Source organism: Tiliqua scincoides, chromosome 4 (assembly GCF_035046505.1).
Source record: "Tiliqua scincoides isolate rTilSci1 chromosome 4, rTilSci1.hap2, whole genome shotgun sequence".
Taxonomy (NCBI): domain Eukaryota; kingdom Metazoa; phylum Chordata; class Lepidosauria; order Squamata; family Scincidae; genus Tiliqua; species Tiliqua scincoides.
In genome coordinates this window covers 102,750,434-102,765,618 of record NC_089824.1, presented here as the reverse complement: position 1 = coordinate 102,765,618, position 15,185 = coordinate 102,750,434, and the positions used below count along the sequence as shown (strand labels likewise).

The following is a 15,185-nucleotide window of genomic DNA, read 5'->3' as shown; positions in this document are numbered from 1 at the left end:
TCTTGCTCTACTATCTGTAATTTGCCTTGGATCTTAGAAAGCACATTTAGCATCTTTTGTGTATCCCTTTGTACTGTACAGCAAGTCCTCACCTAAAGACATTTCATTCAAAGCCGTTTTGATATAAAGTTGATGAGAAAAAAAATATTGATTTGCGGCCAGGGCCACAGCCTGTGTGGAGTTTGCATCTCTCCATGTCTGTGTGGGTTTTCTCTGAACCAGAAAGCTCACATTTATTTCACTTAGAAGTGTTTGGGGTCTTAATTTAGAAGTTTGCTGATGTTTTTGTTGTTACCAGAAATATGGTATAGGAACGTAACTTTTGTTTATGTATATCAATTAATCTACAGTAAAATTGGTTTCCAAGAACCTATCAACAACTTTAAGTGAGGGCTTGCTGTAATAAACTTTGCACAGGAATTATTATTCTTGCCTAGGTGCCCAGTCATCTTCAGTATCATTGCTCTGAAGCAGCTTTCCTGACAGACAATTACATTAAACATTTAGATGTCTGATGCTGCGCCAGAGACCAGTTCCTGTGTTGTAGACAGTGCCAGGAGTAATACACTCTGTAGCCAACAAACAGTTTAATGCCAAACAGGGTCATACCAGGATCTCCTGCCACTTGAGGAAGTGTGCCCCATGCTACCCTCCCCTCATCTGATGGTTTGTCAGCCTCTACTCCTACCACTCCTTAGACTGGAAAGGGATGAAGGGGATAGAGCAGAAAGGAAGTGTGAGAGGAGAGTGAAGTGGTGGGCTAGAGCATCTCTGATGCCCTAGAGCAGTGGTGCCCAACCTGGGGGTTGTGACCCCCCCCAACTGGAACCACTGCATTTCCTCTTAAAGCAGTGGTTCCCAAACTTTTTCGGGCTAACGCCCCCTTGAGGCCCAGGAAAAATTCCTAGCGCCCCCCACCTCTTTGCTTAATAGTCTACTGCAAATTCAAAACAAGTAATACAACACTATAAAAAAAAAAGCGCGTATGTAGGGGCAGGCAGGTCCAGAGGGGTTGGGGGGACAAGACTAGTTAGGCTGCAATCCAAGCCACTTCATTTCAGGGGGCTACTTCTGAGTAGACACAACTGGAATGGGGCTCAGACTGGGAGATAGAGGCTGCAGGTGCAGGGGGGGGGTTGGGAGGGGGAGATTGCTGGACTGGGGGCGAGCCCAACTGAGTAATGGACCTTACTTATGAGTAGACACAAGTAGGATGAGTAATGTTTTTAACGTAATGCATTGAGGCTGCAATCCTTAAGACACTTTCTTGGGAGTAAGTCCCATTGAATATAATGGAACTTACTTCTGAGTCGACAGCCTCAGGATTGCACATTTATACTTCCGTCTCCTCTTTTACCTGGATATCAATGGAGAAGGCTGCTGCTGAGCTGTGTTGGTCCCAGGCAGGCAGGCAGGCAGCACAACACCGCTGCAGAGGCTGTGGTGGTGATGGCAGGCACACGGCACAGGCAAGCAGCTGTGGCCACACAGGCAGCAGGCAGGCACCACGACCAGCTTTGAGGCTGTGGCCACACAAGCAGGGAGGCGGGTGGCAAAGTGGCGCAGGGGAAGAGCACTCACAAGGCTGTTGCCTCAGAAGTCTGGAGCGCCCTGAGCGGCGAGGGGGGGAGGAGCCTCCTTCTCCCGCTCATTGACTCCAGGCAGAGAAAAACAAATCAGAGGTGCACAAGGACAAAGCGCGCCAAATTCAAACGCTGGCCGCCTGGAACCCCTTTTTTTTGGTGGCGGCCAGTGTTTTTCACCTGGCCTGACCTGTCACTGCCCCCCTATCGCCCACTTTGTCCCCATCGCCCCCCTAACGCCCATTTTACTTTCAACGCCCCCTTGGATCTTTCCAGTGCCCCCTGGGGGGCGCTAGCACCCACTTTGAAAATCACTGTCTTAAAGGAAGGCTGACAGTGGTGATCTGCACTTCCAGATCACGCCACCACTGAGAAAAAGGGTGGTTCCCAAATACCAGGGGTCATGCTGGCCTTCTGGAGGTGTGGGGGTTACGGCCTCCTCTGTGGGCCCCCCTGCACGTCAGAATGGCTCCCTGACACAACTGCAATTCATTTCCAGTTTCACCCTTCTCTGAACCTGTTCTAATGTATCAGTGCCCTTGTCAGCATCTTTTAAGACAGGGGTGCCCATACCCCAACCAGGGGCCACTTGCGGCCCTTGAGGACTCCCAATCCGGCCTGTGAGTAGCCCCCAGTCTCCAATGAGCCTCTGGCCACCAGAGAATTATGTTCTAATTCAAGAGCTATCAGAATATCAAAACAGGAAATCATCCAATGTTGATTACTTAGAACAGTGGTTCTCAGACTTTTAGCACTGGAACCCACTTCTTAGAATGAGAATCTGTCAGGACCCACTGGAAGTGATGTCATGACTGGAAGTGACATCATCAAGCAGGAAGAGTTTTAACAATCCTAGGCTGCAGTCCTACCCACATTTACCCAGGAGTAAGTCCCATTTACTCCTTTTGAGGTGGCACAAGTCAGAGGAGAGCGGAGTGGCATGAAACTGCTCCTTGCTGCTCGGGTATGGGCACTAGGATCCAGCATAACAGCCAGATCCCAGCCCCACCTCTCACTCCCTGCCCGCCCCCACGACTGCCCTCTGTCCAGCCTCCCTTCCGCCTCCTCCCCTCCCTCCTCAGAGCCTTGCATTGGCCAAGCTCGGCCAATGCATGTCTCCCTCCCTCCGTTGGAGCAGATGCTGAATTCAGTCTCCGCAGGCTGGCATGCCTCTGCACACTGGCCCAGTTGACTCTCGAGGAGACACAAACTTGCCTTACCACATGCTTGTGACCCTCCTGGGCCAATGCAAGGGACTTGTGCCGGCCCAAGGGCAAGACAGGATTGTCCCTTTACTTACAGCCTTTCCTATGCTGAAGCAAATGCCCAAGGCGGCTTATAAAGTTCCATAATAAATATGCAATGTATCACAACAATAAGTAAAAAACATCAAAACAAAGCATTAAAACAATAATTTTAACATTAAAAGCTAAGCATAAAAACATTTAAACAAAGCAAAACACACATTGTTGAGCCAAATTAATCCAGGAAAGTCATCAAGCCAGAGCACAGTTACAGAGGGCAAGCATCCACCCAAATGCCACATGAATCAGCATCTGTCTGAAACTGCAAGGGTTTTGAACCCTTGCTGAAAAGCTGTGAGGGAGGGAGTAGCTCTCAATTCCTCTGGAAGGGAATTCCATAGTTGTGGCGCCACTACAGAGAAGGCTCGCCCCCGAGCTGCCACCTCTTTCACTTGGCCAGTTCTTGTGCCCATGATCTACACCGCATCACATGACCAATATTAAAACACGCACACACAGAGTAAAGCAGGGTGTGAAGTTCAAGAAAGGATCACTGGAGGTTTTGTATGATTTGCATTCTGGTGTTGCCCAGATATCTGCAGCGAATAATATAATACCTGCATGCACTGTAACTTAATCCGCTGACTTTGATTTTAATTAAAGCAGTCAGTTGATAGAGATGATTGTGCTCCATTCATTCTCTTTGCCAGTCAATCAGCCTTATAAAAGCTTCAGTAAAAAGAAAAAGGGAGGAAGGGTGAGAAAAACCGCCAGCCCTTAATGGTTCAACTTCAGATCCTTTAAAAGAAAGGAACCCTTTCCAAGTCTTTCCTTTCATTTGGCCAGCCTCTTATCTGGCAACATTGTAGCGAACTGTACTCTTGAGTTTTGATACTGATTCTCATAGGCAATAATCCTGTGTCCCTTGGCAGCTGATGTATTGCTTTGAGTGACTTGTCTTTGTAAATTTGCTTGGTGTGCATTGCATATTTTCTGCTGTCACTCTCAGCAATCTGTCAAAATAATGTGTCCTTCCAAAACATAGATTAGAATTCCTCCTAATTTGGATTTGGACCCAAAGTGCCCCTGCTCACCTATTGCTTCATGCCAGATTCTAGATTTCTTGCCTGTGCTTATTAATGCCACTCAGATAATTTTCAGTTCCCTCTTGGCAAACCTCTAGAGGTTTCTGTCTGTAGCAGTGACCTGTCCCATCTAGGACACCGAAGAATCTGGACAGTTTTATTTTCTCTTGGGAAGGAAAACCTAGTTTTGTTGGACACAAGATGAAGGCACTGTCTTTAATTAAGTCTGCAGAATAATTTTGAGATGACTCCTACACGTTGCAAGACTTTTCACTAAATAATATTTCCGTAAATAGCAGGGAGGGGATAAATGAGCAGGTACAACATAGTGGACAGTGTTGAGTGTATACAGAGGATACCCTGGGTGACCATATGGGAATTGCTATGTCTCAAGATAACCTTGTTTTGCAGGGCTACTGTGAAGATAAAAAGGGAGCTTATGTGTCACCCTAAGATCTTGGGAGGAAATGAAATCAGTAATAATGAGGAGGCATGGCTGGTGGGAGAACGCAGGCATGAATGAAGAGTAGAAGGGCTAAATGTTAGTCAGCTTGGCTCTGTTCCTACTACTGGTGCCAATACTAGGTAACAAGGGGCCATGCAACAAAGCTTCTCACTGGATGGCACCCTCCATCTAACCTGTGATGGTGCATTGCGCATGACCACTGCTGTAATATGGAGGGTTCAGGGATCAGGATTATCCAGTGATGACTCTGGGCACTCAGCTGGCCAACTCCACTTTCTGTCAACGCACCACCTATTTACTGTCCTTTTCCTTCCCCAGCCACGCCCAATGCCCCTCCCACTTTGACCCAGCCGCTTCCGAATTGTTCCTAATCCTTCACTGCCCCAGGGCCTCTACAGCCAGCCTCCAAGACCAGCCAACTCAACTGCTGGTCTTGGAACTAATCTGGACTATGAAGCTGTGGCTTTGATCATCTCATCAATTGTCAGGTTCATAGAACTGTAGTGAGGATGAAGTGGGGTAAGCCCTGTACTTGTAGCACATGGCACTTTTGGGGTTAAAGAGCTGTTTGGAGGAGAGTTTTGGTGGCAAAATGGCACAGAGGACCGGAACCTCCCCAAATTTCCATGTTATAGTCCTAATGGAGCACATCCCTGAGCAGCTGCTATTCATCAAGCCTCTAGTTTCATCGTGACACTTTAAAGATCACTAGCAGTTTGGCAAAGCTGTTCTGAGGTCTTTTGAGGAGGGAAAGGTTCATCATCATCATCATCATCATCATCACATGATGATAATGATGATGGAAAGGTTCATGTTTGAGAAATTAATATTTCCCAGCCCAATTATTTGGGCTCCTGTTAAGTCCAAAGACATTTTGATTTCTACACAGAAAACTTTTGGAACTCAAGCCTGATTGGAGTTCACATTCCCTAATTTATATCCCCTGAGCCCCTTATTGTAGGTGAGGTTGTAATCACTCAGTGCTATGAGTAACACGCTCAAAAAATGTTGAACTTGGAGATCCTGGTCTGGTAAGTGTTGTTGTGTCTAATTAGGATCTGTTCCCCACACCCTTGGGTCTTCCCACTCCTTGTTGTTGGCAACCTTCAGTCTCGAAAGACTATGGTATCGCTCTCAATGGTGGTTCTGGAACAGTGTCTAGTGTGGCTGAAAAGGCCAATTCGGGAGTGACAATCCCTTCCACACCGGGAGCAAGTGCAGTCTGTCCCTGGTCTGTCTCCCTGGCTATGGGCCTTCCTTCTTTGCCTCTTAGCCTCAGACTGTTGGCATAGTGTCTCTTCAAACTGGGAAAGGCCATGCTGCACAGCCCAGAGGCTTCCCACTCCACCTCAGTTGTAAAACATGAACAAAACTTGCATATCACCCAGATGGTGAGTTTGGGGCAGGGGATACACAGAGACACATTAATCCCCCTTCCATGTTCCCTGTCAATACAGCATTGTCTTCTCACTGTCAGGTTTTATCCCCATTCCAGTGTTGACCCTGACACTGTGGTGTGACCAAGGAGTAAACCTGTGTCTGGATTGTTCCACTTCCGACCACAAGTGGGTGCTTATATGATAAATGGTCCTCCATACAATCAATCCCTCTGTGCATAGAACAGAGAGAAGCATTCTATCTTAGCTTTCTCCCTGTCATGCTAGTGTTCTGCGCACAGGGATTTTTAAAACATTGTTTGATCGGTATGGAACAGTATTCCATCATATGAGCTCCTCACCTAGGAACAACCCAGACACATATTTACCATCTCAAATGCTGTTTGAGAAAACTAGGTTCAAGTTTCAGATTGCAGTCCTTTGATGTCCTTAAGGCTTCAATTAAGAGTCACTGAGAACTGAGTCATCTGCTATTTGCATAGCCCTGCCCTGGGCCCAGTTTTTAACACAGAGAGAAAATGTTGGGAACTGGGTGTTCTATATCAAAGCGCCAGCATTATGATTATTGCTGTACGCTTTAACTCACAATTTAGGTTGGAAAAGGGGTGGGGTGGGGGAATATAGAGGATGTACATCTGTAACTCAGACCATTAAAAAATCACTGTGAAACACAAACTTCCTTGCCTGTATGTCCACACAAATTCCTTAGTGGGTAAATGGAGCTGAACTTTTAACTATTCAAGCATTAATCTATTTATGATCATTCTGAAGCTGTCTTGCCTGAGTAATATTTTGTCATTTCAAACATGAATAGCTTAGTAGTCCTTTAAGCCATTGTTGCTGATGAATATACCAATCTTAGGGTTTGAATAAAACATTGAACACTAAAACACAGGATCATGAAAAGTATGATTAAACACACTGGGATCGCTTCTTGTTTGAACTGTCATGATCTTTTATCCAGAAGTGTATTTTCATAAAATGTTGCTGCTGGGTGGGGGGTGGGGGGGTGCGTAGGAGCCAGATTCACTTTTGAAGGGAGAAGGAAAGGGGCCCCAAATAAATTTTGTACCCCCGATAAAATTCTTTTCAATAGCTCTGTCCATCCATTATTCTCTCTGCCTCAGCTTCCCTGCATCGCTATTGGATAATAACACTGACCAACCATGCAAAGCTATTGTAAAGATGTATATGAAACATTTCAGCACTTGAAATGTGTTCCGTAAATGCATATACGTAGTTACTCTGCCTTTTGCAAAATGGCAAGATGTTATCAGGGCAACACTACAGGGCTTATTTTTCTTTGGATACGAAAGCATTGCACACTCAACGGAGTTTTTGCAGTATTGATTTGTAAATACAAAAGCAGAGCTTATTGGAAGCAAGAAGACCCCTAGAAACTAGGAGTCGGAAACAAGGAGTGGCTCATAAGAGAAGAGCTTGTACATCCTCCCCAAAACCACATTCCCAGTTTCAGTTTGCTCCAGCTCCCTTCTCTCTTTCTTCATTCCACCTTGAAGGTGACAAGTTGAATTTTCCATCCAAGCAACCACCTATAACCATTAAGAAATATTAGCAACCTTTTGTCAAGGCGCTGACTACATATTCCAGTGACCAAACCAGTCAAAATTACAACAGTATTATTACTGATAAACATTTATGGGTTTTGTTTTTTTTAAGATGCTTTCAGCTGGTCAGGGCAATTTTAATGATGTATTGTACACAGGCTTCTGAAGGCTAAAAAGTAAATGTTTGCAGATCAAGCTGGCAAGAAATATAATGGCCTTGCTAATAAGCTTCTTCTTTGTGTGCTTCCCCTTGTTGTTCCAGAGCGATTACTCAAGTGACACTGACAGTGAAGACCATTTCCTTATGATGCCACCCAGGGATCATCTTGGGCTCAGTGTGTTCTCCATGCTCTGTTGTTTCTGGCCACTGGGAATTGCTGCCTTCTATTTGTCACATGAGGTAATGTACATTTTCTATGTTGTGTCTCCAGATTGGGCAAGCAGGCACCACTTCATTTGTTCTGAGGTGGGTACTTTGTGATAGCAACCAAGGACTGGATAAACCGAGGCAGTGTAGAGCTTCTAGTGCAGGTGATCGGATCTTTTGTCTCCATTGGGAAAGTTATTCTAGAGTAGGCATTCTAGGCAGCAGCTATTATCCTCCATTATTCAACTATTCCCCTTCCCTTCACTGTTGTGCTATGTATAAGAAGAACACCCATTCTACAGTCCCACTTATTGTGTTCACATACAGCTTAGACCAGTGGTTCTCGAACTGGTGGATCGTGACCCACCATTTCATGTAACGCTTCCCCTGTCCCTTTAAGGGGCAGCGGAAGAGGAGAGACAGGGAAGCGATTCCCAGGATCGCATCCCTAAGGGGGGGGGGTGAAGGGACGATGCTTTCACCTACTAGGGCTGCTGGAGATGCAGGGAGCCCAGTGCAGCCCTCTACAGGGCTCCTCAAAGCCTGGAATCTTGAAATTGAGCAATTGTAATGCACCGCCTGCAAACAGGAAGTGCTTTGTGATTGCTTAGTGTCAAGATTCCAAGCCTCAGGGAGGGCTGTGCTGGGCTCCCCACACCTCCTGCAGCCTCCAGCAGACCTCACTGAGTCCAAGTAAGTAAAAGCACCCCCCCCTTAGGGATTGGTTCCCTGCCCTTGCCCCTCCCCTGCAAAGACTTACCGAGGGAGTAAAGCTCTATCAAAGCTTGAGAACCACTGGTTTAGACTCTACTTTCATTTGGTCTTTCAGACCCAGTCATCTTCCTCTGTAGGTTGGCAGAACACTGGTGTCAAGCAGGCATGGGCCTGATGCCACAGGCCTAGATGCATGCCCCATTGACGCCTGCTGGTCTCCATTGCTGCGTGATAAGCCAGGGTCCATGGAGATGCTTATTGGGTGACTGTAGGAAAATAGTGGCAGCAGTGGACCATCTTCTTCTCCCTCCAGTGCCATTTTACAATTCCCAGATGTCCTATCCCCTGACACTGCCAGGGAAAAAAGAGGGCATCATGCTGCTGTTGCTTGCTCCACATTGCATTCTGCTTCCCAGCCAGGAAAGCTCTCCAGGAATGGGGCAGTAGAAAGCTGAGAATCCTCTTTCACTGTTCCCAGTGTAGCTGCTGGTGGAGGCATGAAAGATGCCATGTGTCCATCTGCTATGTGGTCTCTGGGCACCATGAGGGGGTAGTTGGTGTGTCCTTTCCAAACAATGGAGGGAGTGTCCTGTTGGGGTCCCTGTAAGGCTTTTGCCCCAGGAGCCCCCAAAGCTGGAGCTTCCACTGAACTTAGGACTCCAGGGGGACCTGGCCACCTAAGCACATTGTTTCTGTATTTTCTTAAATGCTTTTATTTGCATTAGAGAGAATGACATTTCTGAGAAACTGTTTTTGCTTGCCATTGATTTCAGGGGTTACTTTAAAGTTTGCGCAAATCTTTCCACTGAGCCATTGGTGGGTGGGTGGTATGGTGCAGAGATGTGCCAAAGGCAGTGCCATAATCGGTGCATAAAGTCCTTGAATTCTTCAGAGATAAACTGTGGCTGGCTCTGATAGACCTGTCCTTGCATACAAGCTTAGAGGAATTGGCATTGTCTGGGAAGTGATAGTAGATTTCATGAGAGAGAGAGAGAGAGAGAGAGAGAGAGAGAGAGAGAGAGAGAATGGTGACCTCATATGCCTGAGCTAAGACAGGACCCTCTTGGTTTCCCGTTCAATCTTACTGTGGGCCCAATTCTACCCAACTTTCTAGTGCCAATGCAACTCTGAGATAAGGGAACAAATAGTCCCTTACATTGAGGAGGCCTCTATGACTGCCCATCTGTAACAGGATGCAGTGCACACCCTATTGGCATGGCTGCATCAGTGCTAGAAAGTTGGATAGGATTGGGCCCTAAGTGTGGTTGAAGTCCACTTAAACTGGAACAGGTTGAGAAAGTAAACATATTCCATCCTGTCTCAGGCTGATCCTCTGCTGCTACAGGTAAACTTGAGAGGCCACTGCATTTATATGTGCAGTTGTCTTCTTATATTAAATATTGTAAGTTTAGCCTGCCAGGACACAAGCCCAGGACTGCATTAGAGCTGTAGCCATCAAAACAATTCTCTGCCATGGAGTCGGAGTAGAAACTAGAGGTTGGTGTGTGATGAAGGTGACTTTTCTTCCGTACACCTACTGATTAAATTTCTCCGCACCCTACACCAAATCTAAGGCCTCCTTGTGCATAGCTACATTCTGCCACTGATGAAGACACAGATTCACCTTCACTCTGGTGCCTATTGTGACATCTGAACCATTCCGCTGTGGTCAGGGTTTGGCAATAGATACTGCTGAGCATTTTGGACCTGTTCTTTAAAAGACTTGCGTGCGGGCTTCAGTGGAGCAATCACATTGAGTACAAGACTAAAAGTCCCCCCCCCATATTACTCAACAATACTGATAGATTTTTTTTTGGGTGGGGGAGAATCTCATTTACTTCAATATACTACTCCAGCCTTTCTATTTAAGTAGGGCAATCTTCCACAGCACTGTCAAAGGCCTCTGTTTGTCCAATATAGCCTGCCGTATCAGCTTCCAGGTACTTATAGTTCTGTACTGCTCAGGGTTTTATGGATCCCATCCTCATCGCCAATTGTAAGATATTTGCTGGAAATCTTACAAGCAGTCTCAGCTCACAAACAACATACGTACAAGACTGGGTTCATAATTTGGCATTCTGTAGAGTGACAAACACAGAATGTAAAACTAATAGATACAACAGAACAGCAGATTCAACATAACCAGCTGCTAAGTGAGACCTCATTAAAGTTTCACTTAGGCGTATTATATATACATAGCATCCATTAGTACTGACAGGCTATATATGAGTGTCGGTGGGAATGAATTTGATAGTTGGAGATTGTTGAGAAGGATATAAAACAGAGCTTGTGGGGCTAGTGTTTATCATTCTGAAGCCACACACAAGTCACCAAGTGAAAGGACGAAGTGAGTCCTACAGTTATGATGAAATGTGCATCAAACTGGCCTTTGCAACAGGTTTGCTCTTCCTAAAATGAATTAATTACATCTTTAGAATTTGCAAGCAGAGTAAAGAAAATTTGGAGTTTAATGTTCTGAATCTGATAAGCTTTGCTGATTTTACTTGTGGTTCAGTGTGCACAGGACTGCAATTTGCAGCTTAAGCAATACTTCTCAGAGTTAAAAGTTTAAGAATTTACACACGCAGCAGACAGATTGTCAAAATATGCACAGGGTCACTTGCAGCATTATAAAACACCCGCAAAGAAAAATATTCATTCATAACGAAGAAATCTTTGTCCTTGAAAGCATCTAGCACATGTACTTATTGAAATGGCATTGATCACTCTGAACTGCTGTCAGGTTTGCTGTCCTGGCAGTTTGTCCAGTGTCATTGTCATTACAGAAAAGAAGGCCAGGGACTAGAGGAAACATTCTATGCAAATAGGTGAGAATCCTCTTAATGATGTGCCAGACAATAAAGACATTTAAGGATGATCAGTACTGAAGGTTCTAAGACCTTTACAAGGAAGCCTGTGCCATTATCTTTAATTCTGTCTGCTGTTGAACAAGTTGGCTCAGCCTGTGCTAACAGTGATGGGCAGTTCCCAGCTTAGAATTCTGTTTGTGTGCTCTGCTTGCTGTACCTTTTATTTATGAAAGCGCTTGGCCTGCAACTGAAAATGTTTCAGCCTGAAGATGATGTTAAATTGGCTCATCAGTCATCTTGATGCCAACTACAGTCTGGCTCTGAAATTTTTAAATCAAGAAAGAGCTGGAGCTTATTGTCATCGCAAGGGTGCCCTTCAATACAGCAGAGGAGTGCTGATTGGAAAGGGGACTCTCTGTGAGGCCAGTGAGATGGCTGCCTCAGGTGGCGGATTTTGGATGTCTTCATGGTTGACAGATCTTATCCATGGGACTCAATCCACTGGAACATATCCTATACAAATCCCATTGAAATAAATTGGAGCTGTGCAAGAACATGTTAGTACAGTTACTCTTCTGTAACTCTTGTTCATTTCAGTGGGGCTTCTGCAGGAGAATTTCCCAGTGGATCATGCCCTATCCAAACCCCCTTCCTGGGCCTAATCTACCCGCACAGAGCAACAAAGAGTTGTGCCAGTGATTGAACTACTGCAGGTCCAAGTTGTCCCATAGTGCTTGCTGGGCTTCCCTTGGGGCAAGGGAACAAATGTTCCCTTACCCTGAGGAGACCTCCAGCAGCTGAAAATCCCCCACAGTATCCAGTGGAAGCCACATCAGCACTGCTACATCACCGTGCAGAGATTCAGGTAGGACTGGGCTATGTGTTTATGAAATAGTAAAAACTTGAAATCCATCATGATTAGTCTTGACAAGTAAAAACGCAAAGGTCCAGACAGTGTTGGAGGTTTCTAGTATGGCCTAGTCAAACCTAGAAACTCCTGTGCCTGGCAGAAAAACTAATTCCCACTGGTACAGCTATGAAGCTTGGATGGCATTGGAGATTTCTACTATGAGTAGAAAGTACCATGCCTGGCAGAATGAACTAGTTCAAAACCCATTTTTGCTACCTTGAGAATCTCTGGCTGTTTTCATTTTTCCAAGTCGGAACTAGTTGTTTCTGACAGATGCAGTAGTTCCTAGTTCTGCCTAGGTGATACTGGAAACTCAAATCCTACTCAGAGCTTCTAGTTTTAGCTATTCAGAACTATTTCTGAGTATCTGTTAATTTTTGTTGTTTTAAAATAAAAAAGAACTATTTCTCCTGACAGGCACCATACTCTTTACTTCTTCCTCAGCAACACTAGAAACCTCTAACGCTGTCTAAAGTTTCTAGTTTTCACTTGTCAGAGCTCATAACAACAGATTTTGGGTGTTTACTATAACATTTAGAAATGGAGAGAGAGAGAGAGAGAGAGAGAGAGAGAGAGAGAGAGAGAGTGTAAAAGGTGGCAAAAGTAAAAGATGGTAGAAGATGTTTGTGTTTATCCCTTCATTCTGTACCTTCCTATTTATGTTTTTAAAATCACAATTCATTTCTTAAATGCTGTGAAACTGTTCCAGGGATAGGGGAGGCCTGCAACTGTAAGCCAATCAGTGCAGTATGCCTACCACATATCTGCATATGTCAGAAATGAGTACCAGAAGGAAGGAAGTTTCTGGTTTAGCTTAGTCTTGCTTGGTTTGCTTATGATGAGATGGCCCCATGTACCAACACTTAATAGTCTGGTGGATTTGACCTTTGTGGGGTTTGACTATTTCCATCTTGGCAGTACTTAAAGTGAGAGAGACAGAGAGAGAGAGAGATAGAGCATTTGTATCAATCTCTCTTCCTGCAGGCCGGTAAGTTTCTATAGAAGTGTTCAACAGTACAGAAAATAAAGTGTCATTAAATAGAAAGCTTGCTTCCTTTACATTTTGTTTCCTCCTAGACCAACAAAGCCATTGCTAAAGGAGACTTCCACCATGCAAGTTCCAGTTCACGGCGAGCCCTCTTCTTGGCTGTGTTGTCAATCACTATTGGAACAGGCATCTATGTTGGGGTTGCCGTGGCTCTCATAGCTTACCTGTCCAAAAACAATCACATATGAACTTCAAGGAATCGGATAACTCCAGAAAGCCCCAGGAGGCTAATATTTCATCAAGCGCTAGTTTTGACAGTAAGAAAAAGGGCTGCTGCAACTGTACACCATCTGAATTCTGAAGAAGAATGTTGTAAATCTTTTCACCCCTTCCAGCTGACTTTGAGTGTGGGCAATTCTGCTATTGCAGGATGCCAAGAAATTCAGTTCTTTCCGGAGGATAGAGCTCTCTTCAGGACTCATTTGTTTGTAGCCTGCTGCCGGTCTGATCTGCACCAAACCCAACGGGAGCTCTGTTGGCTGTATTTCCTTGAACATGGCACTCATCTATCAACAGGTGAGAGACGTCTGGATGTACAGTTTTGCAGTTGGACAATTAAAAAGAGGAGAAAGCTATCTCAGTGAACATCTGTGGCTAAGGCTCAAATATGAACAAACTGCTATGGGAATGTAAAATAGGAATCGCATGAGGTCTTTTTAAAAATAAATGTGAGTGCTTCTGTTTCATCACATCCAAGGTTGGCCTGACCATGCAGCATAGTGAGATATCTGACCAAGATGGTGGATTTGGGGTGTCATTGTGGGCAGCTGAGTAGGAGAGTAAGGCCCAAACCTTAACCAGCTTCCAGCACTGACGCAAGTGTGCCAATGGGGCATGTGCTGCAGTTGGGTGGCAGGCACAGAGTCCTGCTCAAGGTAAGGCAACGTTTGTTCCTTTACATCAGAGCTGCATTGCCCTTACCTCAATACTGGAAAGTTGGTTAGGATTGTGCCCTAACTCATAGAGTACAATCTTCCAGAAGATTCTCCTACATAAGCTGCATGAAGACAAACAGGAGCTGCATGAGAGTACAGTGTTGCTCTTGCACAGCTCTCATCTATTTCTGTGTGGCTTACACAGGTAAACTTCTGGGTGGTTTGTTACCTAGGGGGAAGAAGAGTATTTGGATTGTCCACCACAGATGCCCCAGTTATCTTGGGCTGGTCTTGATCACGCTCTGAAAATGACCCACTCACAAAGCATGCAGCTCTTTCTGGCAGTGCCTCCCTTCCTGAGGGGACATTCAGCAGCTAAATATAAGACACACATCTACAGATTTCATGGTAAGGCATGAAATACCACTCAGAGTCTGGACCAGAGTCTGGAGAGTTGGAAAGAGAGCCTGGTAAAGGACATTGAGATACCAGCCAGATGGCAGAAGAACAGATGTTTGGTCCATGGACTTGCAGTTGAGCAATGCTGCAATATGTTCCCCATTCTCAACTTGTGACATCTCAGATAAAAATCTAACGGGCAACAGACATATTGTAAAGAATGTAATTAATATTAAAAATTGATTGAAAATAGTAATCTCCATTTTGGGTATTATTTCATCTCATTTGATGTTCTTTTGCTCTCTTGCAGCAAATTTTATCTAGTACAGTACTTTGCATAATACTCTGAAGCTTGTCATTTGCAAGAAGCAATTGTATATCTGTTTTTGTTTTTATTAAGGCTGTTAAAGTAACACTCTTGCTAGCCTGAATTTTATATTTGTTTACTCTGGAATTAATTTGCCCTTTTTGCAAGGGAACACAGATCTGAAAGGATTTTTCTGCAAGTTCACAGTTTATTAAAATAAAAGACATGCAGAAGTTGGTGAATGTAGCGCCTCTTTGATAGTTGTCAAGCGAGAACAGTTAGAAAGCAGGGAGAAAGCTCTTGAGTCACTTTGTTTCAATTGCCAGATTGCTCATCAGAGAGGAGTGGAGGGCATTCCACATAACAAAATTCCCCTGCATGTAGGTTTTTTCTGAACATGAAACCCACGTCT

General features: G+C 44.9%; 1 protein-coding gene across 1 annotated transcript in view; it reads left to right on the top strand.

Annotated features, from left to right (window-relative positions):
• The window catches only part of SYNDIG1 (synapse differentiation inducing 1), a 31,981-nt gene extending 17,259 nt beyond the window's left edge, over nt 1–14,722 (top strand). The window contains exons 3-4 of the mRNA XM_066624292.1: nt 7,606–7,743; nt 13,222–14,722. Of these exons, the coding sequence (XP_066480389.1) occupies nt 7,606–7,743; nt 13,222–13,380 (297 nt within the window). The 3' untranslated portion in view covers nt 13,381–14,722. The remainder of the gene's footprint in view (nt 1–7,605; nt 7,744–13,221) is intronic.
• Nucleotides 14,723–15,185: the final 463 nt, after the last annotated feature.